This window comes from Falco biarmicus, chromosome 3 (assembly GCF_023638135.1).
Source record: "Falco biarmicus isolate bFalBia1 chromosome 3, bFalBia1.pri, whole genome shotgun sequence".
Classification (NCBI taxonomy): domain Eukaryota; kingdom Metazoa; phylum Chordata; class Aves; order Falconiformes; family Falconidae; genus Falco; species Falco biarmicus.
The window spans coordinates 41,248,910-41,273,710 of NC_079290.1; the positions used below are offsets into that span (position 1 = coordinate 41,248,910).

The 24,801-nt window shown below is 39.6% G+C and overlaps 1 protein-coding gene across 10 annotated transcripts in view; it reads left to right on the forward strand.

Annotated features, from left to right (window-relative positions):
- Positions 1–24,801, forward strand: part of EYA1 (EYA transcriptional coactivator and phosphatase 1) — a 167,847-nt gene that overhangs the window by 96,138 nt on the left and 46,908 nt on the right. For 4 of the 10 annotated variants that reach the window (XM_056333196.1, XM_056333195.1, XM_056333202.1 and 1 more), the window contains 5 exons: positions 1,553–1,622; positions 2,003–2,148; positions 6,329–6,466; positions 12,954–13,036; positions 13,436–13,622. In XM_056333196.1, coding sequence (XP_056189171.1) covers positions 1,553–1,622; positions 2,003–2,148; positions 6,329–6,466; positions 12,954–13,036; positions 13,436–13,622 — 624 coding nt within the window. The remainder of the gene's footprint in view (positions 1–1,552; positions 1,623–2,002; positions 2,149–6,328; positions 6,467–12,953; positions 13,037–13,435; positions 13,623–24,801) is intronic. The other 6 variants (XM_056333201.1, XM_056333200.1, XM_056333199.1 and 3 more) reach the window with 3 other exon arrangements.

Genomic DNA, 24,801 nt, shown 5'->3' on the forward strand with positions numbered 1-24,801 from the left:
AGGTATTCGTTCTTTTGTCAGGCTTGCTTTCTTCCTGGAAGCCAAACACATCTTGGCTTCTAACATATAGGAGACAAACACCGTGAGAAAATCCCAAGACGTTTGCAGTTTTGTGTACCTGTGGATTAACTGTGGTATTTCTAGCACATTGTTTTTAAGATGCAAATCAAATAAAAAAGGATCTGATACTGTGTCATGGGCTTATATGTCCAGAGTAGCAAAATTTGACATCTTTCAACCCATCAGGCTCCAAGTAGCCAGTCCTTCTCCGGTCTTGTTGTAACCTCCATTTTCTGTGTGTGCTGTCAAGTATGGAAGCATCAAACTTGAAAGCCAAAAAAAGATTTCTAGAGTATTTTAAATCTCTGAAGGAAGAAAAGGTAGTGTGTTTAGTAGCTACGTACATCTGCGGTGATCCGACTAAAGGTTGGACCGTAACACTTAACCTATCTGCAGCCTCACAAGCCACAGAAAAGCTGTCAGGTGTGGAAGGCACAGAAAGAGATTCCTGGCTTCCCTCCACGCTTCGTGAGTGCTCCCGGAGTGTGAGGATGATGGATTTTCCCTATAGCTGGCGAGGAAAGGGGTAGCTGGCGAAGGGTAATTATCCGTGCCTTGTTTATTTTCAAGTACTTAGCGATAGGGCCTGTTGTTTCTCTGGCTGTCTGATTTTACAGTAGTCTCATAACCTGCCGCTGACCCCTTCCTGGCAAAGGCTTCAAAACCCACCTTGGGACCCAGAGAAGAAATAGCACCCAAACGGTAACCAGAGAGGGAAGGGCTCCTGAAAATAACACCCAGAGCAGAGCATGCCAGCACATCCGCCACGCTCCCGGCAGCACCCAAAAATACCGAAAGAAATTGGGATGGGTTGGTATAAAGCTCTGTGTCAGCGGTGGCTGGGCTGCCGCGGGAGAAGCTCATCACTGAGCCTCTAAGGCTCAAGTGTTTCACTAGGAACATTTGCACACTGGACATCTTTATGCAACGCTGACTGTTTTGAAGGTCTGAAAGCATTTTAGAAAGCAGATAAGATGTGGGGAAAGAGAAGGAGGTGTAATATGGTAATACATTGTATTATGGAATTATTCTTTTTAAAAAAAGAGAGGCACGTGCTCTGAAGCTGGCCATATGTTTTCAATCGAGACACGCATAAAGCTCCTTCATAAAATGTAGGTCTTAAAAATTCTAAAAGTTAATAAAATGTTGCACTTGAGATATCAATAATCCTTTGAAAATATGAAGGGAAATGTTTCCATTAGGAAATAGGTTGTTTGCATTGAAAATGTTGTCTGTGTGTGAGCAAAGAATATACTACTGCTCAGGAGTTGTACAAAGAGGCAATTTAGTATTTGAGATTTGTAATCAAGATTTTAATGTTAAGCACTCTTGTATAGCTCCTGATAAAATATTATTTTCTAACTAAGGTATCGTTGATATTTGAATTTAATTAAAATCTTGTTAATACTCTGAAATTCTATTAGGAAAAATAATATTTATCTTCGGTGTGTGTATTTACACTTCTGTGTGCTTTCTTTTCTCCTTGGTGCAGCAATTGGAAGCAGTGGTTTCAGCCCAAGACAAACACACCAGTTCTCCCCACCACAGATTTACCCTTCCAAGTATGATATCTTTTGAAAATAATAATAGTAGTAGTAATAATAATAACTGAAATAGGCAGATTTTAACCTCATTTAAAATAATAATTGGGTCCATCTGTTAAGTCATAATTTAAACTGCAGCAGCTTCTAGGGAAAAAAAAAGCTTTTTTTAAAAAAAATGCTAAGTATGTATTTGAAAAATATTTGGAAAGTTCTTGTTTTACTTATTTTTTATTATTGATTTCTTACTGTTTTGTCTTTGTCTTATACTTTCTGTTGTCTAGCACAGCCTATGATTATGTGTTAATGAAGTAGCAGGATTATAATAAGGCTAAAAATAAGTACACACATGTCTGTCTAATGCGGTCTCTGTCCTATTTTCTGTCATTTGTAATCAATAGCAGACCATACCCACATATTCTTCCTACCCCCTCTTCACAAACGATGGCTGCGTATGGGCAGACACAGTTTACAACGGGGATGCAACAAGCTACAGCTTATGCCACTTACCCCCAGCCCGGCCAACCCTATGGAATCCCTTCATATGGTAAGAAATGCATGTCCATGTTATTTTTTTCCTGAGGTAAATGTTCTTTAGATCAAGATTACGCGGCCCTTGAGCCAGTACATAGTGGGACGGCTGTGCTCTCGAGCATTTCTTGTGGAAGGCTGGTAATTTCCCCACTGGAGTGGGTGATGCTCGATTTATTTATTAAAGGTCTAAGAAGCTACTCAAGAGGATGCTCCGTCTTGGGATCAAGGAGGGAGATTAATTAGGTTTTTATTGACGATACACAAAAAACAGCGCTGAAATGGGAAAAGAGGTCTAGGGACTTCTGTTACACAGACACAGCTCCTGGTGGCTTTCCGAGGAGCTCCACTCCCCGGCAGTGCCATAGGGTACGTCAGTACATAAAGGTCTGAATTTCAGCTGATCCAGATTACTGGAACCCAAATTAATTGGTGAAGCTGTGCTGATTTTTCAGCAGGTGAAAGCAGATTCAAAAAGACCCACACCAAAAAAAAATTCACTTTAAATGTTTCAAAACTCCCTGGAGGTGAAAATTGAAGTAAATTGCCACTAAAGCTCTGTCTGCCTGATGAAGGTGATAGTATAAGTAGCAAATATTTCCAAAAAAATTTAATTTAAAAACAAGCTGCTGTGGGTGAGACCATTTTGCTGCCAGACTGTCTGCTGGCAGACCACATAGCAGTTCAGCAGCGAGGATGCATTATTAGAAAATAGGTCTTATATTTCTCTGGGGGAATATATTAAAAATATACAATCCACATGCTTTTAGCAGCATATTTTGTAAAGATACATTCAGGTGATCTAAGTTTTATACCAAAAGGACAGAACCCACAGTACAAGCTGTGCCCCTTAAAATTATTAAAACGTTGACGTGCAAAACGGGCGAACCTTTCAGCCTGAAATCTGCAAGCTGAAATCCACTGGGTCTCAAGTATATCCTACAGCAGATTATTGTGAAAAGTAGGTACAATAGATTATTATTTCCGCTTACCTTAAAAAAATGTGTTTTGTTAATATATCATCAATAATTATGACCCAAGGGAGCATTCTTCCTGGGATTACTTACTGCAAAAAATATGGTTACAAACATAAATAGGATGTTTCGTTTCAATTTGAACCCTTATATTTTAAACTTACAAAATACTTCAAGGATATTCAAACTACATTTTCAAGACTATGGAGACGGAGATCCTTCCCCCTGCCCCCAGAAGCTCATGTTGCTGATGAGAGCTTGTTGGCTATTTCCAGCTGGATCAGGCAGTGTGATAACAGACACCCCCTTTCCCTGCTGTGGTTTTCTTGACCTGTTTCTCCTGTGGATACCTCATGTTCGTACTTGGCTGGCCGTGGTGGCTTGGGCAGCCCAAACAGTGACTTTTTGTTTTTTTGCTTGGTTCCTCTGGATGAAATCCTGAGCTCACTGAAGTCAACTATAAAATTCCCACTGACTTCAGCAAGGCCTTGATTTTACTACTTGAGTTTAGCTGTCTCGCTGTCGTCGGAGCTGTAATTGAGAGTTGCTTTACTTGGCAACTGCTTGCTGGGGGTTAGCATGCCTGCCTGCTCTTTTGTTTTGTTCTGTTTTTTTGCCCAGTGCCGAGGACTTTGGATAATTTTGCCTGATGTTTTACATTGCAGAGCTAGTTTTGACCACAGAAACCCCCAGCTCCTGAGCCAAGTGGATTTTAAGGCATTTTGTTCCTTTCAGACTGCCTCGTGACTGGGGCTAAGGTGCTTCTTGCTTATGTACTTTATAGGAGTAATATTCAAAAGCAAATAACTATCAAAAAGTTTTGGGACCTAACACCGTATATATTTTTGTATACTTAAGGCACATCATATAATCAGTGTTCCACAACTAAGTCACATGGGGAGCACTGGGTCGCCCATTTGCAATAGGCAAGAACTGAAGCCTTGTTTAGAGCCAAAATTCTCCTCTTCAGTCTGCAGCTTAGACCCCATGTACCACCTGCCTTGCTTTTCTGTCGTCCAGGCAGAGAGCTTCCAGCAGGCATAAAGAGAGGACACCTGACACACGTGAAAGGAAAACTGAGTTGGAGTGGGGGGCTTTTTTCTTTTTTGCTTCTTTACTCTGGGGCTTACTAGAAGAAAAAATATTTGTGAATTCCTCTATCAGCCTCCCTGAAGTTTTCTCTCTAGGGCAGCGTTTGGGAAGGTGCTGTCTGGAAAGCCCCTCTAGCCTCTTCATTTTCCTACTCCCCCACCTCCACCGTGGTGCAGCCATGAAGGCAGGAAAGGGGGTGGAGGGGAATGCCATGACAGCTGCCTCCCAGGGGCTCCTGGCTCTGGTCCATCTGCAAAGCCCCTGAGGAGGCTGGAGAATTTCCTGAAGCGCCTTCCTCCTGCCTGCTGCAGTACCAGCAAAGCTAGCTTTGCTTACCAACTTCTTTTCTTTCCAGACCCTGGCAGTCCCCTTATGTTTTCTCACTGTCCCTTTCTGCTTCCTTGCATACGTTAGACTTGGGAGAAAGAGAAGGGAGCATCAAGGTCTGATGAGTGAAGGCCTTCTGGATGAGAGCAGGTGGGAAGAGTAAGTCCCAGGAGATGAAAGGCTCTTCATAGCATGGAGTTTTGCAAAAGAGCACGTCAGTGCCAAGTTGTCTTCACTCAAGTGGCATCCTCCAGCCGCTGCCTTTGATTGTCTCCTCCCACTTCATTTGAGATGGAGAGTTGAATCAGGCCGTTAAACCTGGACTAGAAATGTTAATGCTTGATTTAGTTAAACTTTCTCTAAGCGATATTTAACCAGCATTTCAGAAGTCCTGAAACAGACAGCAAATGGGGATCACTGATACCAAAACACCCATAGCAGGAGTTTCCCCTTGGTAACGAGGTGTCAGATTTGTCTTTGGAATTGTTTATTTGTAACATGAAATAGAAGAAGCAAGTAAGCATCAAGGAAAAACAAGCAAACAGGGTTAGTCTGGCAGTTAGCAGGTCTGGCAGAAGAAATTAAGGGTAATTAATGACAGCAGTTGAAAAATAATTATTTAAATGGCAGAAGAAAATATGCTGCCGTTTGTACATAGGGAGATATTGAAGAAGTTTTGCAAACACAGTAACTTCTCAGCCCTCTCCTACCTTCAAACATTGTTGAATATTATTTTTTTAAAAATCCAACCAGGAAATGGACTTAGATTAACAGTCATTTTCAAAGGAATGTTACCAATTCACACTTAGTTAATTCAGTTCAAATAACAGTGCTTTCTGAACAATGAGGTATCACTGAATGCCACAGTGAAACCTAAGAGTATTGTATTACTTTTCCATTGCTTTGTCTATAATTATTTTTAAATGGTAGTTCATGTTGGGACAACCTTATAATTAAAACTAAGAGACAGAGGCTGAATTGTGTGCATTTCCTCAGTGTTTCACTTGCTGGTATTTACTTGCTTGTTGCCTTACAAATTAGGGGAAGAATCACTGAAGTTGGGAGGCAAGCCATTCATTTAATTGGACTTTAGATTCTTTTATTAATAAATTTGGAAATGAGAGGGTAATGTGATGTGTAATGGATTTCCCTGTCAGTGCAGATTACTGATTTTCTGCTATATTTTTCCCAGTTTGGGAGACTGCTTCAGGAATAGTTCCTGTCTAGTAGGTATTTATTTGTTAAAAGACTGAATGCTTCCTATAGTGTTTAATTAGCTTTGAAAATCATCACTACACTTAATGCTGCTAGTTCTCTTTATCCACTTCTAATTCCTTAGAAAGCCATTGCACTCAGAGCCATTTAATTTTCATGTATGAATACTATACAATGCAAATCTCAGTTATGTCATTAATGGGTAGATGGCAGGAGAGCTTGGCTATGCTGTGCTTCATTAAAATCATATAAAGTTGCTAATCTACCCCTGTGAAATGTCATGAATATATGGAAAAGTTAGCCTCTGGCAGGAAAGGAAAAAAGGAATAATGCAACTTCCTGTTCATGTATAAATTTCTTTTGCAGTTACTGGAAACACAGTTTTGAATTTAACCTCTCCCTGGTGAACTTCAGTTTTATGTGTGCTTTTAGACTGCCCTTACCCTGTTCAGTTGTGCATGCTCTTGATATTCATTCTCTCATGCATGCAATAATAGGTATATGTTAAAAATGCTGTTAATTAAGTGATTTTTTTTCCATCCCTGTTTGAATATGAACAAATAGATTTGCTGTCACTAACTGATTTAGGTGCATTGTGGGCAGGCATCAAGACAGAAGGTGGATTGGCACAGTCACAGTCACCTGGACAGACAGGATTTCTAAGCTACGGTGCCAGCTTTAGCACACCTCAACCTGGACAGGCTCCCTATAGCTACCAAATGCAAGGTCTGTATAAACAGATATTACCATTAATTAGACACAGTTAATGTTATGGTTTTGTTTTTTTTCTCCTTATTGCTTTACATTTCTAGGGTAAAAACGAATGTTTGCTTGATAACTTACCTCTGATATTACTGCAGCTGGAGCTGAAACGATGCTTGCTTTTGCTGAGAGCAGTGACGGGCCAGCTCTCAGCAGCTTGGAAGATCTCTCGCTTTGTTAATTTTTAAATAATGAAGTGTTGTAGTGTTATTACAGTAAAAATGTGTCTCCGAATAGCAGTAGATTAAAAAATAGCGAATGTGACAAAGCAAGTCCTGGAAAACGTGTCAGGATTATGAATTTAGGAAGTGCCAAATATAATTTGACACCTGAGTGTGTTTGGGAGGGAGAAGAAGATAAAAATACCTACTGCAGCTGTGGAGGTAGCTAAGTAATGATTGAAGTCTGTTTCTTTGAAGTCTATTTAAAAGCTGTAAGTCTTTGTATGTGTGGGCTATTATTATCAATTATATTTTGTAGCCTTACTCGCCTGTTTAGTTTACGTAATATCTTTCCACCTTGTTTTCCCAATTCCTTTTTCCCCTTCGGTACTGGGAAGTTGCTGGGTGTGCCTGCTTCTGGATTTCACCACTTTAAGGGAAAATAAAAAAAAATATCTTTGTTTACTACAAATAGCTACTTTTGGATGTCTGCTGCAGGACTATTCACCCCTGAATTGGACAGTCTAAATCAGGTGTGTTGCAGATTTTAGAATTGTTGAAACAAGTGATCGCTCACAGAATTGGACGACATTTTCTAAAAGTTCAGCACCTCTCCTTATTATTATCACGCTCCATTTAAACTGTGCTCCATCATATAAACACTCCATGAAATGTCTTCAGGCAGAAGTGCTTTCAGAGACCAAGTGAATGAGGGTAGGCTTTTGTTTCATGACTTTAAGGGTATATTGATCCAGTCCTTCACTCAGACACAAGAGAGTTGGGTTTTGGTTTTTTTTTTTAATTCCCTTTTGAACTGTGTGCTGAGTAGTTCCATAGGGCAGAAGTGAACATCTGACGTCTGAAGTATTGCTTATTTGTAGTGTGCTCTGACAAATAAGAGGAAGATAGTGTAAGAGTAGTATGCAATCTTTCATCTTCATGCAGAATAGTGGTGATCTTCTACTCATCAGAGTAAATGTAACTGTAACCGGGTTATTGGTTTTGCTTTCTGCAGATAGCCACACTAACAAAAAAACAAACCCACATACCCTTTCTGCCACCACCCCGAAAAAAACCCTACCTCTCTGTAGGAGACAGCTCAAAATGCTTGCCAGCAGCAGCTATGAGGAACTCCTGGTATGACATTCCAGCTTTTAAGGAACTGGTAATTCATGGTTGGTAGGAAACAGAGTTACTGAAAAATTATGTCTGTGTTGCCTATAATATCTGTTGCAGTAGTGCCTTCATGCCACAGTCATGTATCGGGATCCTGTTGTGCTAACTTACGCAGCCAAATGAAAATATAGTGCCCGTAGAAGTTGGAGGCTGAAATAAAATACTTAAGTTAGGAGGGCCTAATGGAACAATAAAGCTGACACTGTTTAGGCATAATAAACAGTTGTCACCCCATATTGGTTATCTAACAACTCTAAAGATGGGGGGTTTTGTAAGATACAGAGCAGAGGGATGTCAATAAAAAGGGATTGTAGGGAGGACAGTGAAGTAGTTTTGCAGATGTCTATGGGAAATCATTCAATGGAGGGAGGAAAGGGGGAGCAGCATGGGATAATGTGAGGGAGTGCTTGCTGGAAAATTTTAGGAGTAAGCAGTGAATTTTGGCATTAGTAGAGCAAAGCTGGGACTCAGTCAATGGGCTACATAGAGGTCTGTCATAAAGGTATTGCTTTGTTTTCTACAATATGCAAAATGTGTATAAGATCAGAACTGTCAAGGTCATGAAAGGGTGACAGTTGTCAAGAGATGGAACAGTAAGGTCTTGGAAAGCATTTCAGCTGTACACATTGAAAGGCGAGGATCTAAAAGTATTCTGCAAAAGAAATGTGTTAAAGATGACCCAGATGTGAAGCCATAATGAGAGGAGGGTCAGAGGCATTGATTTGAGGATAGTATTGTCTGCAGGGCTGGGGGAAGGAGGGTGTCTGATTCCGGGTTCTGCTCCAGCTGTGCCATGCTTGGGCTGTGAGCTGTTCACCGTGGAAGGCAGGAGATCGCTGACTGTCTGCCATGGGCAGAGGAGCCACACGTCAGAGTCTGGGGGTCCCCATGGTGTGTATGTAATTTCTGTTGTGCTCATGAACGGTGGGTGAGGGAAGGACTGGTCTCCTACAGAAACCTTAGAGACCATAGGAATGGAAATAAGAAGAATATTTCAAATGAAAATGTTCGTGGAGTTGTTTGAAGATAAGTAGAAAAGAATCACATTGCTGAACAGGTCTTTCTTGCAGTAAATGTTGACAGTATATATCTGTACTATACATGAGATTATATATCTTTTTGATGTTTTCATTAGGCTAACTTTTGAATTTGAAACAACTTTAAGTTGACTTAATTCTTTCTTTTGATTGAACAGATGTTAAAAGTAAAAAGGAACATTTGTTTCCCTTTCCTCATTTAATTTTGGAAGGAGAACCTATTCATAATTTCAACTATTATTTAAGGACAAAGTTGATTCTCTTGACGGAAGATGGGGGTAGTGCTGCTGCTGTTCAGTCGTTTGTGCAGAAACCTCCAGAGGCGGAAATAAGTTTATTCTCCCTTTCCCCTCTAGTAGTATATGGACAGGATGCAGCTTCAGCCTTGTCGTAGCCTGCAGTAGGTGTTCCTCTTCTGCATGTGGCTGCGGAGCTGCTAAATGGAGATGATGGCTCCCACAACCTACTTTGCAATGGAGCATTACATGACAGCGTGCTCCAGTCCCTGCTGGCATTCTCGCCTGCAGTAAAGGGCGTTTCTTGCTTGTGCTCCCTGAGTGGGGTTACCTTGTGCTCAAAAGCTTTGGAGTTATTCTGGTTCCTCTCCCTGGGGTGAATGTCTCCCTGCAATGTAAAGGCGCTGCCTGGCGGTGCGTGTGCAGCCAATTAAACCCAGTGCTTTTCCTGACCCTGCTAAAATTACAGTGTGATTAGTCACCAAACAATAGCAGAGGGAGAGACTGCCAACTTTTGGAAATGCTGAGGAAAATCGCTGCCTGTGATTGCTTGCTAAGGTTATTCTGGTAACTAGATTTTTGTTTGTTACAAATTTATCATCCCTTTAACGGGGCGGGATGTGGAGGGGAGAGGATGGGAAGAGGACTGAAGTGGTTCTGCCACCCCATCTCCCCACTCCTCCCCACCCTTACTTTAAGGAGTATGTTCCCTAAGCTGTTTTTCATATAAGTTGCTTCATAGATGTTGAAAGACCACTTACATGACTAATGGCTGTGGGAATGGGCTGTTGTTCCTATATTGGCAGAGTTATAGGGATTGCTCAGTGAGGATAAATGGAGTGGAGGAGGACCAGGGGAAATGCCAAGGGAAGAGCTCCATTTGCAACTGCCTTCCTGAGTATCCTTTGATTGCGATACGAGCCTGGCTTTTACTCTGAGCCCGAGTATCCTACCGCTGGAAGGGACTAGACTCGTGATGAGCACCACCAGCATTGTTACAGTTACCAAGACTGCGATGTTTGAGAATATACTAGCCAATTGGTTTGGGAATTCAACCATAAAAAAGTAAACGTTAAGGTATTTGGTTATTATTATACAGTCTAAAAATATTGTGTTGGATGGCCAAGCAGTTACTAGGACAACAAGGGGGAGTTTGCCAAGGATTTTTAAACACTGTAAGCAAACGGAAGAAACCTTTGAGTTTAAATAGCCCATCTGGCCGACTTAGGCTTTCCCAGGAGAGCTGCACTAAACTTCTGCCACATACATTGTACCCTGATGATAGACATAGCCCATGGCAAGGAGGCTGAGCTAGGAAAGCAAATGGACTGCTGTGGCCAATACCCAGGGGAGGACCCCAACCTGCACCTCGCCGAGGCATGGGGGCGAGCTCCGTGCCTGGAGCCCGCCCCTGGTCCCAGCAGGGTCCGGCCGTCTTCCGACACTGACTGGGATTCCCAGCTTTAATGTGGGTCCGCGCTCTTTGCAAAATAGACCTTTGACCTGCAATTTACAGCTTTTATCACATTTTAAAGCTACATAGCTGCCCAACTTGGGGCAATAAATCTCATGCATTTCGTAGAGATTTTTATTTTTGTGTTTGTTCAGCTCAGGCAGGACAGCAGCTCTATGGTATGCTGTGGCTGAGTATTTAAAAAACAAATGGCAAAACCTGCAGTATTTAAAAAACAACTTTAGGCCAGTAGTTCTGGGTGGCCCACAGAGCCGTTTCTGAGAAACCTGCTTCATGTTTGTTACGGTCTAAGAGACCCCTACCCCTCCTCCATAGGAGCCAGTGCTGACCATGAGATGAAAGAGAGAGATCTGCATGTTAGTATGTGTGTCTTTGTCTGAGAGGGAGAGATGCTGGCTGGCATGTAATTACTTTTCTCATTTGCTGTTGCAAATTGTTTGCCAAACTTTCTGTGGAAAGGTAATGTATTCCTCAAAAAAAGCTTTGGGTTTTTGGTGTGTTTTGTTTTGGTTTTTTTTTTTTCTTACAACTATGAGAGGCCTTTTATGTCTTTTTAGAACGGCTCAAACCGTGTACCTATAAAACCTGTGTTTGAATGTATTACTGCATCACTCAGAAATAACTACAGAAATAAAAAGAGACACAGTGACTTAGATTCTTCCAGCCAAAGCACTCTTAGAAATAAAATAGCATTTCAAAGTTTTGCAATTTAAAATATTTTTCAGCTGTATTTTGGCTCTGGGGTTTGTTATAATAAAAAATAACATCTGTTTTCCAATTTTAAATTAAATTTTAAAACAACATGTTTTTCTCATTAGTACTGTTTATCTGTACTATCTGCTAAACTTGGATGTCAGCTCTTCTGCTGAAGTAATCTGATTTTAGTTCACAGGATTAGTAGCATCTTTCAACAACCACAGAGCTTTTGCACTGATAGAAAATACAAGAGAAATGTTTACAGTCATTATCACATGTTGAGTTTAAGCTGCATCTTTTACTCCCACTGCTATTGTACTTTACATCTCCTGCTTTGAGGCTTAACTTTTATGTGTCTTTTGCAATCAAAACATTTAAGTATCTTTCCTTCTGACTTCTTACAGCTAGGATACCTATCGATTTGAATTTTTCTATTTAAAAAAGTAAATAGCTCACAAATGCCCTTCAGGGGCTGTAGTAAGCATGCAGCCCTGCCTGCATTCCTCGCTGTTTGGAGTTGCAAGAAACGTCGCTTTTCCCAATGAGTAACCGCTGCATAGGATTTTGTTGCTAATTGAGTTGTGTCAGATGCATCAGAGGATCGGCGCATCCGTGTGCCTTGCTCCCTGTTGATTTCCACCCCTCGTTGCCTCATTTGCTCACCTGCAAGCTTTTGCTCCCAAGGTCTCGGTATATCTTTGCACTAAGGCAGGTTTCGGCGGCGAGGGAGGCTGTAAACAACCCGTACGCTCTAATGGGAGCTCTCACTGGCTGGTGCTCTCCCGCTGGACGAGTTCAATAGGTTGCCTCATTACAGACTTTCTGGTGGCTTATGTAGCTTCACCCTGTACATCCATATGTCTCAGCTGGTGGCTATGTCACTCCTGGGTTATAACCAAAAAGGGCAAAACAGCTGAAAGGGGGTTGCTGCCCTTTTAGTGGAACAGCTTCTCAGGTTAGGTATTAAACAAGAGCCCCATCTGTCTATTTTTGGTGGCTCGTGAACGGGGGGGAGGGGGGAGGTAAAGGCAGTAATTCAGTCTCTCTGGGCTGAATTCAATCTTGGGACTTCTTTCTCAGAGGTGTACTTTTCTCCCTTGTTTCATGCCTGGGAGACTATCAAAAAAGAAGGTTTGCAGCCCAAGGCTGTCTATGATTGATGAGCAAATCCTAATGGCTTTGCAATCAGGGTGAGCCATTTGGTGCAGGGAGCTACAGCTTCTGCTGTTCCTGAGAGAGGGGCTGAGTCTCAGGGAGAGGAGAGAAACTGGTTCTTGAAGGTGGGAGGAGAAATGGAGCCAATGGGCTTCAGTGAGGGAAGACAGCATTGTCAACAAAAACTGGAAGTAAAGAAAACCTCATTATTTCCCCAGTGCTGGGTATTAGTCAGAGGGGTGGCATAGCCTAATATTCAATCAGATCTGAGGTGGCTCCAAATTCCTGTCTAAATTTCAAGGTTTTGTTTTTATTGCAGTAACAAAACATGGGGTGTAGGAACGATGAATTATCACTTTCCGTATATTAACATGTTACAGAGCTGATGACAACCAAACTGGTCAACATATGGGAAATATTACAAATATGCCATATCCTTATGATATAATTACATGATGGAAGTTATTTTCTGATACCATGTTTTAGTCATTCACATAATTTTTCATTTCATTTCAGGCAGCAGTTTTACAACATCATCAGGAATATATGCGGGAAATAATTCACTCACAAATTCTACTGGATTTAATAGCTCACAGCAGGTAAATTTGTAAATATGAGTTGAGGAAACTTTGGCAAACTTAGAATCTCATCCACTGAAAAAATCTAACCCTCAAATAGCTTTTTGAAATAAATTAGCATCCTTTCAAGTTAAACTAATGTTTATAGATGTTATTCTTCAATTTGTCATCTTCCAATAGTAGAACTGTCTGGGGTTAATGTTCTTATTCACACATCTTCAGTGCTGTGTCTAATAAACTATTTTATGAGAAGACATACTAAATTATGCATAATTCAGATTTCATTTTACTGCTTTGCATTTTTAGGTCCTGCAGCATACGTGCTGAAAGTCTGACATGTGTTTGTAGTTATATTTTGGAATTTATACTAAAAAGTAGCAAAACTTTGATGGACTATTCAGTTGCTTTTTTGTCTTGCAGGAGTATCCCTCTTATCCCAGTTTTGGCCAGGGGCAGTATGCACAGTATTATAATAGCTCACCATATCCTTCACATTACATGACAAACAGCAACACCAGCCCAACGACACCCTCCACAAATGCAACATACCAGCTTCAAGAACCACCATCTGGCATCACCAGTCAAGCGGTTACAGATCCTGCAGCAGGTAATTACATGGGTTTTATGGTCCCTATGAGGCACATTTTTGTAAGTTGAAAGGGGATTGAATTGGATTTTTTTTTTTGTGTAGTCACTGATTTTTTTTATTATTATTTCTTAATCCTGAGCCTGTGGCACGTCTTGCACAGATTCTAACAGAAAATAGACTAAAGAAACCCGGGGATCAGTAAAAGTTTTAAAGGTTGTGTGAAGTGCAAGTTGTTTCTATTTATTTGTAAAATGCTTGTGTTAAAAATTGAGGGATATGGGAAAGGCTGTACACTAAACCAGAACCTGATGCTTTTAAGCTCTGTCTTCATTAAGATGAACTCCTTTGATTTTTCTTAAGAGTGAAATCAAGAGGCCTTCAGACCATAGCCCGACTGTCCACTTCAAAGAGTGCTTTTGTGTTTTTCACTTTCAGAGGACATAATAATGCTTGTAATGGGGAGTTAAAATTGCACAAGTGTTTCCATTTTAAGAAAAGATTTTCGGTTGCTTGTCCTATTTCCCAGTCATTTTACCTTTCTTGCTGGAATTTGGCAGTCCTTTACTAGTTAAGAGATATTTTTTAAACATTTATGCCAAACTGCTCCAGCTGTTTTTGGAAATGAGGGGTGAAAAATACTTTTCCCATTATTAAAAAAAAAAACCCACAAACATTTTTTAACAGTTCAAGCATGTCAGTAGTTAGTAGATGGCAGAAATTTGAAATCTGTCAGAAAGTCCAAGGTTGCAGATGTGTTTCTCAGTAGTGCGGTAAGAAGCAGCTATGATTTGGCAATGCTATCAGGAGGTTTTGTTTTGAAGTTTGGTTGGGGGGGGGTTGGTTTTAGATTTCTTGAAGTACTTGATGTGACTGATCTTGCATGTGCAATGTGAGCTTTAATATTATTTGCTAGGACTCAGTTGCTTTTCTGCATGAGTGTGTACCTGAAGAAAATGTATGCAGTGTTGTCTCTTTTGGTACATTTGCTGAAAGTAAGTAGGGACTAAAATACAGCTGCTGTGTGCGTTTATATACACAAAATCACGTGTGCAATGTGTTTGAGAAAGGAATCTTTCTAAATATATGAATGCATGTTGAAGTCTGTGGCTTTTAGAATATATGGATGTGTATTGGAGTCTGCATAATTACTCTGGGTTTGACTTTGTTTTTAATTTGGGGGGGGGGGTGTTTTCATGTGGGTTTGTTTGCTTTTCTTTTTCAGTTAGAAGCAGTAGGTTCCTCTTACCCCAGAAAACAAATGTGATCAAGTTTTGGCTTTCATCAAGATACTGAAATTAAGTTGTTGTATTATCTGGGTCTTGATCTTTTGCAAAACTTTTGTGTACGGTTTTTTTTAAGTAGTTGATACTTCCTTAAAGCAACAGTAAACACATATATGGAGAGAGGAGGTATATTCTTCCCAAGCTCAGACTTAGTGGCTTAAAAGCTGTTGTCTTATTTAAATAGTTTTCTGTGCTCTATAAACCTGGACAAAATTTTTCTATCAGTTCCTTTTTAAGAAGTCTTTCTTTTCTCCCTCATATCGTCCACACTTTTGTTATGAAAGTTTTGTGTAAAAATTTGAAAGATTTTGGTGGCCTTTGTCATGGATGGGTCCTGCTCCTAAGCCTCTTCTAGTTTATGCTTTCACGTATTGAAAACTATACGTCCATGGGTGCCCTATCACTGCTTGCTTAACTATACGTTGGACATGTGCACAGCTCCTCCGGCATTGCTAAGACTGCTCTTTCCCTGCGATACTTATGACTGATTTAACAGTTCTGAAAAAATTCCTTCAAATGGTTTGCAAATAACAACTCTTAATGTATTTACGGGGTTATCTTGGGCTGGCTACCTGTGCCACAGGCAGGGACCTGTTTAGGAAAGTACCTGCTGTGGGCCACTCTCGATTAGATGGAGCTGATGGAAGCCGTCTTTCTGTTTCCCTTCACCAACACGGTCACATTCGCAGAAGGTATAGGGCTAGACCGAGATTTCTCCATTTATCTTTACGCATTTGTCTTTATGCACTGAAGTCAGGATCAAGCCCATTCACGCTCTTGTACTGAGTGGAGAGAGATGAGTATCTCTGTTTAGAGTTCAGTTTAATGACAGTCTAAATCCTGAGGTGCCAAAGCTGTCCACTGGTATGAGAGCAGTTTGAGGTGACTGACAACCCAGTGTTGGGTTCCTAGGTTAAAATTAGGTGAGAACATTCTGCTGCTTCACAAGCCTTCAACCCTGGTAGAAGGGAAGGACCAGTCAGCGAATCCAGTGCTGTGCCTGCCATTTCCCCTTGGACAGTAAAGTTTTTTACCTTCTTCTTGCTGAAGCTTATTGCAAAGCCTCAGTTGAGCTCATGCACAGTATGCTTGGAAAACAAAGTAAAGCTGGGGTTAAAGAAAAATGGGATCAGTGGGGATAAGTGAAAGGCATATCAGAGAGAAGGAAATTAACAGCTGGGTCAAAAACACAGAACAAAGAAGTTAACTAACCGAATTTTAGTTACAAGTAGTCAGATTTGTCACCAGTTTTGCCACATCTGGGCACATTAGGCTGCTGATTCTCTACCACAACTGGAACGCTGCATATGAGAGCTGGTGAGGAGCTGTGCAGGGCCGTCACATGAGGCTACTACTAGCTACCTATCCCTTTAGTAGGATGGGCTCCAGCTGCTGAATTGCAGCTGTTCTTAGTGGTTATTGATATTCCTAGACATCATCTATATTTTAAAAAACCATGTAATCTGTGCAGTTCTGAACTATGCCAGGACAAGCACAGAACAGCCTTCAGACTTTAGAGGCACCAGAATAATTTGACAGGCATAGGTGTTTCCTATGAAATTGGGCCAGTAAGTGAAACAGAAGAGTCTGGTAAGAAACATGTGAAAAGAGAGAAGGTAATTATGTGCTCTTGTGACATTTTTAGTGGAGTTTTGCAGACTCAGAAAGCTCAGATAATTTCACTTAAAACATATTTAATTCCTTGTCCAAATATAATATAATCCTTTTATGGTTTCCCACAGTTCCTAGTTAAATGTGGACGTTTTTGCCACGCAATCCAGGATTCTTGCAGAAGAACCTGAGATTTTCAATGCTCATTGTTTCTTCTTTCTCTTCTTGTTGTGGATCTGAAAAATTTCTTGTACTCTTGATTGCACAGAAGTTGATAGTCCCTGTCTCCATAAATCAGATGTACAAATTAATGTGATATTCTTGTGAACAAAAGGCTTTTTTGCTAGTATTTTTGCTAGTGACATAATCAGAAGTTAAACAGAACAGTTAATCTCAGTATGACATTTCACATTTTTAATATGTGCTTTGTTTCTGATTTAATTGGACGTTTTGTTTCAGTTCAAAAGTAAGAATTTTCAAAGGTTTTTTTGCACTTGTAGACTTCTGACTTTCACTTAATGGAAGAAAATTATTTTTATCAGAATAACAACAGATTGTTAGATTCCTTCTGGGGTGAGCTTTCGTCCATACTTGAGTAGATTATCCCTGGTATGAACAGTGAGATGCTGATTTTTTGTGTGAGCTGTAGTATGTGAGAGAAGTAATAATAATTAAAATGATAAAAAATGGTAAAAGTAGACTAGCAAGTTAAAACTCAGTCTCCATTCCAATACTCAAATTCAATAAAGTAGGTTCAGAGTGAACAAAAAGAAGTCTTTCTTTATGTTGTGTATAAGTAAGCTGTGCAGCTTCTTGCTGCAGGATGTTGTGGATGCAGAAGATTCATGCCATTTCAAGCATTGCTTAGACAAAAGCTGGATTTACACAGACACTTGTGCAAATATGATACTGTATTCATATGATGCTGTATTTACAATTTATTAAAGTGTTTCTCGCATAGAGAGAGACTGTCATTATTCTTGAGGTTTAATCTCCCAGTTTTCTTCGTTTCTGCAATAAGTATGTTTAAAATATTACTGGAAGTTTTTTTTCATATTGCTGACATACTTCACAGTGCAGAACAAAAACCCCACAAGGGCAGTGCTAGCAACAAAAATTGTTGTCAGCCGTGAGTCATCATTTTGCTCTAAAGACTAAACTTCTTTTTGCTTGAACACTGTATCATATTTAGTATTGGAAAATGAAAAGCTACTTTTACAGTTACTTCTTATATTTCATAACACTAAATTAGAGGCAAGGAAGTGAAACAGAGCAAATAGACTATATAGGCAACTTTTCAGTAATAGCTGTTTGTTTTCACTAATAGCTGTTTGGAAACAAATACTGCTGTATTCACAGTACGTTATTGGTGTTTTAATGTTTGCTTTTTTTCATAGATATAAGTGACAAGTAAATCTAGAGCATATATTTATGTGGGAAGTAAACTCAATGAAAATTCTGAAGAAACAGGAATTAGACTGGATGCAATAATGAATGGCAAAGTAGAGCACTGGTTTTGCTTTTCTCCTGGTTTTATGTTAACAAGGTACAACTTCTAACTCTTTTGCGATGCATCCAGCAATATATAGCCTGACTCACTGTCACAAGATATGTTGAGGCTAAGAACTTGATGCACTTTTAAATAGACTTTTTTTAATAGATAAATGGGATATTCATCATTGGTTTTAGGAGCATCAAAAGTGTCAGTAATTTCAAATTATTTGAAAGAATAAATAATGAGTAAGGAAGAAATGCCTACAATGGAGAGTGGCACTATGGGCCCATTATGCTTCAGCTTTTTTTCTTCAACATTGAAAGTTGGAGGGAACAGTCTGGACCACTGCAGGGCTTGTTAATATAGTTGTTGTCATACATAGTTAGTGTATACTGTTATATAGAAGATACACTCTTAATATGATATTTTGTCGTTGTTTTGAATATACAATGCTAAATCAAGAAGTCACCCAAGCCTTGAAATAAATCGGCATTTTTGCAAATATTTTAAACAGACTATTAAGGGTTTCTGTCAAGTTTATAATAGTAGTCCTCAACAGACAAACCTTATATTTGTTTCATAAGGTGCAGATTTTGACATTTTGTCAAAGCAGTACTAAAGACATCTTTCTGTGATCCTGCAAGCATGCGTTATCATATTTCTTCCAATACTTAGGACTTTTACTCACTACTACTAGCATGGTAGTACACTACTGCTAGTGTAGTAGTCACATTTTTTATAGAAAAGTAAAAAAAAAAAGAAAAATCCTCAAATACCTGTGTGATTCTGCTGCCTTGTTTCATCCTGCTTCAGTTTTATGTAAGGAGTAAAGGAAGAAGTTTGTATAGTGCTCGTGAAATTTTGTGTTTAGCTTTATTTATGCAAAAGTAAGAAAATCATAGCATGAGACCGACATATTCAAACTACTTGTATCTTATATTTTTATTTTGTTATGCAGGAGTTGAAATAAATCAGGCCTGAGGATTTAAGGTCTTTATTCAAAATTAAGTATAAAATTTGAGGGGAAACCATTAATCTGGGCACAATCAAAATGGAAAATATTTGTGCATACCTACTTGCAGAGACATTTGACTGTTCTAGCTATCCTAGGCCCATCTCGCCTGTGTGATTTACATTGTGACATGAGATATGATTACTTTGATAATGTGCGTTTACTCTTTTTTGCATACCCTTTCAGTGTAGTAGAGAAAAAGTCTTATGAAATTTGCAATGCCTTTGTCAACAGCAAGAGCTCTACCCACACAGCCAGTGAGATTTACGTAGAGATAGACTTGATTTTGGGATTTCTGGGATAGCTAGTTTTCCCCAGATTCCTCATTTGATACTGTTGCTGTGTAATACATTGAAATCGATAGCAAGAAAATACAGCAATTTATGGGGGGATTTCCATAACAAACAGAAAGGAATTACAGAATATAGTGTTGCCAATGGTGTCTCTGTGGCTGTATTATCCATTCATAAGTAATCAAAGTAGTCTTATTTATGAGATGATGGAAAATTGTGCTGTGTGATAAAACCATCGAGACTGCCCACAATGATGTATAACAGGGAGGTATATGCTTATGAAGTATTATGTCAAGTTGAAATAATACGGTGCCTTGAAGCATAGGGAAAAGTATGCTAAAGTATGGCTCATGTATCTGAGGTAAACCAGAATGTAAACATTTTTTATTCCTCACACTTATGTGTAGTTTTTGTCTGGGTTGGTGTCAGCTTACAGTACAGGGGTTACTACCAGGGGTCAGGAGCAGGGGGTATCAGTCACACCTGGAAAAAGAGGCATACATTTATAGAGTCTTGGTTTAAAGTGTTTTTCTGACTGACTAGAGAAGTCAAGGTTGGGTCTATTACACTTGGTCAAGGTGTGGAAGAGGGAACTCTGAGTGTGTGAAGCAGAAACAAGCTGTAATGTTTTGGTGTCTGCCCGGGGCAGAGTGCAGAGAGGTTCGGTAGCAGAGAGATCTTAACTTCTGTGTCTCTCAATGAATGCAGAAGAATTACTGTTCCTACATTATTAGTACAATTTTGTGAGGGCATATGCAACACACAGTAATGGCTGTATTGGTCCAGACCATTGGATCAACCAGCCCCGTACCTGCCTGCCGCAGTGGCCATCAGCAAACGCCCCGGGAGCTGCAAGGATAGGCTAAGCTTCTGCAAGACTTGCCCTAAGCACTTTTCCAGCTTCCAGGTATTTTCATCTCGGGGGATTTTCAAAGCTGCTGTCATTTGTATGTTTAGGGTGTGCCTACATTAGCATTTAAATTTGGAGCAGGAGGCTGCTTTGATGCAGAGCTTTGGCTCAGCAGAGCAGTCCTAGAGCACCCAGCTGGTGTCCTTCCGGACAAAACTAACCAAGAAAGTGTCTTTCAGGACAGCTCCTAATTCTTCCAGCCCCTATTGAGAATGCTCAGGAGACTACACTGATGCTCAGGCTGGACCTACACTGAAATGACTTCCCAGAAACAGGCAGTGAAGCCTGGGGCCGTTGCCACCTTGTTCGGTCCCGTAGACCCAACCTGCTCATGTGGCATGGCTGTAGCACCCCTGTATGCTTCTCTTCCAGGAATATCTTCAGGCTCCTCTTGAACCATTGTAATCTTTTGGGAGTCTGGCATTTTTTGGCAAAATGTGCCGCAAATCTCCTAGCTTTTATCTGAACTCCTCCTTCTTGTGTTTAACCTGACTGCTGCCAGCTTCCTTTGGTGAGCTTGCTTTAGTGTTGGGACAGGCAGTGGAGAGCTGATTCTCACCCCATATTCCACTCGTGATTTTGTGGAGGGCTGGGTTTTCTCCTGCGTTTCTGTATTTCTGATGTTTAAGAACAGGATAAAATTAAATTCAATGCTTTAGAGACATAGTCATTTCCCAGGGCCAGTATTACAAAATGGTTTGTACTATGAAGTCAGCTGAGGTTGAACAAATTAACCTCCTCCTATCAATTAATGTAGAATAATGGGTATAACGATAACTTGTTTTGTGGCTATATAGATTGACTTTAGCAAAGCTTTTGCTGCCCTGACAGTTAAATCTTTTCATTTAACAATCTTATAAGCAAACTAGGCTAAAGCAGTCTAGCAGAAACTGCAGCAGAATGATATAAAGCTGTTTAGGAGACCACGTCCAGAGAGAAGTCAGTGAGAGCTCTCTGTTAAGACAGAAGGATGGCTACAGCAGCATTCCTCAGTGTCTGCCTCGGGCCTAGCATCAGACCACATTTTCATTAATCATTTAGATGACGGAACAGAATGTGTTTGCCTATTAAATATGTAGATGACACCACGCTGAGAGGGGCTGTGAGTTCTTTGGAGACGGGATGAGAACTCAAAAAATGGAGATGTGATCTGAATAGGAGCAGGTGTGAGGTATACATTTAGGCCGGAATGATGAACTGCACAAATGTGGGATGGGGAATGTTGGCAGCTCCTTCCAGACTCTACCTTTCCCTGCAGACTGCTCTCAGTACTCCAGATATTAGTGGCACATCGAGTACCCTCAGCCGCTGTTGTTTTTCTTGCTCCAGAATTTGTCAGGGCTTGGGCTTGTCAAGGCTCAGGGCTCAGCTGGATACTGGATTCTTTAATTGGGTTTCCTTATGAGGACCTGAGAGTGACCATTGGACAGTGAGCTGGTAACCCAGCCATGCGCACAGAGGCTGCCCTGTTGAATGACCTTAATCCAAAGAGTACATGATATGGTTTTCCTTTACTTACACGGAGTAAGTTTCTTGCACATGATGTCACATGTCCCCCCATTGGTTACTGCCATCTGTGACACTGTTCATAACAGACTGGTCTGAGTAGGCTCAGAAGCTCTAGGTATTAGCAATGTTGTGTATTCAGTTCATGTGCCATATTTGGCCAGGTCTTTGAGAAATGACCACTTAGGTATCACTTCCTTCTTGGGAGATAATCTAGGGATCCTGACATTAACATTTATTGAAAATATTGCAGAAAATGTGAATTGTCTCCTGCCAGGTGGTGTCCAGGGGAAGGTAGCCTGCAGGACATGGGGAGTAATGCTTTGCTTGACTTTGCTTTGGGTTGCTGTATCCAGTTTGGAGACACCATACAGAGTGATAATCAGAACCTAGAAAAAAGGATAAGTCAGGGAAGGGTTAACCTAACAGCAATGGAGATCTGAGAACAGTCTTCAAATGCCTGCAAATACAATGAAGGGAATAATTTTTTTCCCTGCTTTCGCAGGTTGAACGTACGTTGCTGTAATGAATGCTGCAGTTGGATGTTCTGTTTTTAATGGCATGGCTGTTAAAGCAGCATAGTAGGTGTCCTGGAGACCCATAAGAGCGAGACAGACAACTCTTTCTTGGGTAGGATGCAGATACAGTGGCCCCAAGAAGGGTGGGCTAAGGTGTGCCCAGCCAGCCTTGGGTTCCCAAGGTAGGGCTGGGGGGTCCTTCTGTCAGGTGAGGATCTAGCCCATCCAGACAGATGATTTGCACATGTGAAGGGGAGATGGAAATGATTCTCCACCCAAACTTGTAGCCCTGTGTTCGAAAATTCTGAATGTAGTATGCTTAAATGAAGGTGTTTGCAAAAATGGAAAGCCGGATGGCTCTTACAAGCAGACTTTCTTCCCTGCCCTCACCATGCTGTGCTCTGTGTGCTCACTCTTGTAGTTTTTCTTGGTTCTAATTGTAATGAAGTTTTGTTTATATGTTTTCAATGCTATCTGTTCCCTGTTTCATTTACTATTGTTACTACTACCTCAAGTTTAACACTTAAACTTTTTAGGTGTATCACATCTGTGAGAAGAATTTAAAAGACTGGGATCTAAAGCCAGACTCCTAAAAACATTGTCAGAGACCAAGAGCAACCCTAATTTAAATTAATCAATAGGACATGCAATATTTCATTACATGTGAGTTTTAGACCACATATTTAAAACATCATTGGCCAATTCACCTGTTGAAGAAATTCTGGTCTGTTTATTTTATGGGGCTATAATTTATTTCAAGGCTCCTGTGCATTGTTTTCTTTATTTTTTCTTTTTTTTTATTAAGGTTTTTAATAATAAAAATAATAAGTGCAGCAAATTCATTTAAGTTTAAAAGGTTGAGAAAATTTATACTAGCCGAGTTATGATTTCTTATGTATGTTTAAGTACAGTAGGTGAAAGAGCAATTCAAAGCATTCGAAGTTTAAATAGTTTAAATAAATATTCTGAAGTGTACTTTGTCATTGAAAACAAGAAATATTATGGCAATGTACGTGGTCTTCAACATTTAAACCTCTGACTTTACTTACGTAGACTGACATGGCTAGATTGGCACGTACACAGAATCACTTTTTTAGGTACAGGTCTGTTTTAAAGAATCTTTGTTTTACCTTGAGTTACATCTTAACTTGTTGTTCTGTTTTGTTTAATGTAGCCTGAGATACTTAGGTAAAAGTATAATGTAAAATATATAATATATACTAATTTCCATTAAGTGTAGATTTGAAGGCGGAGCATGAGAATTTCAAGACCTTTTCCTTTCATTCAGCACAAGGAACTGTTATTATTTTGAGTAACTGTGAATATGTGGTGTTACACAGATGTCCAGAGTCTCCTCCTTAATCTAACCTTTGACCTCAACAGGATGTTTTTTTAGGAGAAAGAATCACTTGTGTGAGAAATATACCTGTCTGTTCAAACTGGAATGCCATGGTCTAAGCTGATTAAAAAGAAAATTAATACTGATACAATATCCACATCTACTGAACTCTAAAGAGTAGTTAATATTAACTGAGAAGTGAGATTGATAAATATAGCTTATGCTGAAAATTCCAGCTGCCTTCACAAAAATAAATTTTTTAGGAAAAAAAATTAAGAATAACCATCAAAATAAAAATTTTTTCTCTGTGAATTTAAGACTGTGAAAGGAAGTCTTGAAAAGATATTTAAAAATTTGTTGTTGCATTTTTGAGGAGTATGGTACTTCTAGTTAAATGTCTTAGGAAGGAAGATTTTTGCTGGGTGTCTGCTTTGTTAATGTTCAAGCACTTCACTCTTATTGGACCTGTGGCTATTAAGCGTAGCAAAACATCTTCCAACTAGCATGATTTCAGGAAAACTTTGATGTTCTTACATATGTAAATCATCATTCTTTTTTACCTGTTCAACAACAGTAAATATTTTTATAAATAAATTTTGCTGAAGCATAATAATTAGCATACAATACTGTTTATAAAGAATTGTATCCTTTCTTGAAGGTACTCATTAAAAAGTTCAGTGTGGAGTAAGCCTTTCAAGAATACTGTAAATTTTATCTTCATAGTTGATGGATATTTCAAACATATTAATTGAACTTACCCTTGGAAAATAAGAACTGTATTTTATGCCATATTTAGAAATAATTATATTCATCTGGCTCAAATGTAGTAACCTAAAAGTCAAGTGTCTGCAACCAGACAGTTGGGAAAAGTTTTCAGTTTCTATATGTTATTTTTGTTTTCTACACCCAGATGTTTTTTCTTAGCAGTCACCATAATGGTTATCTTAAAGCATGTTTGAAAGCATGTTCTTTAAAAAAAAGCTGCTGTCAGTTAATATTGTTCATTTAGAGTTTAATCTTGTCTATGAAGTGATATGATCTTCTCTATGATTTGAAGGCATTAATATTTTTTTTACTTCTTTAGTTTTTTACTGAAATAATTTATATCTCTGTTTTTACATATAACTTGGACTTGATTTAATTAATTTATGTATCAGTATTGCCACTTACCATTGTATATGTAATTATTTTAGTTAGGACTCTCTAGTGAACATCCTGGTTTTAGTGTCG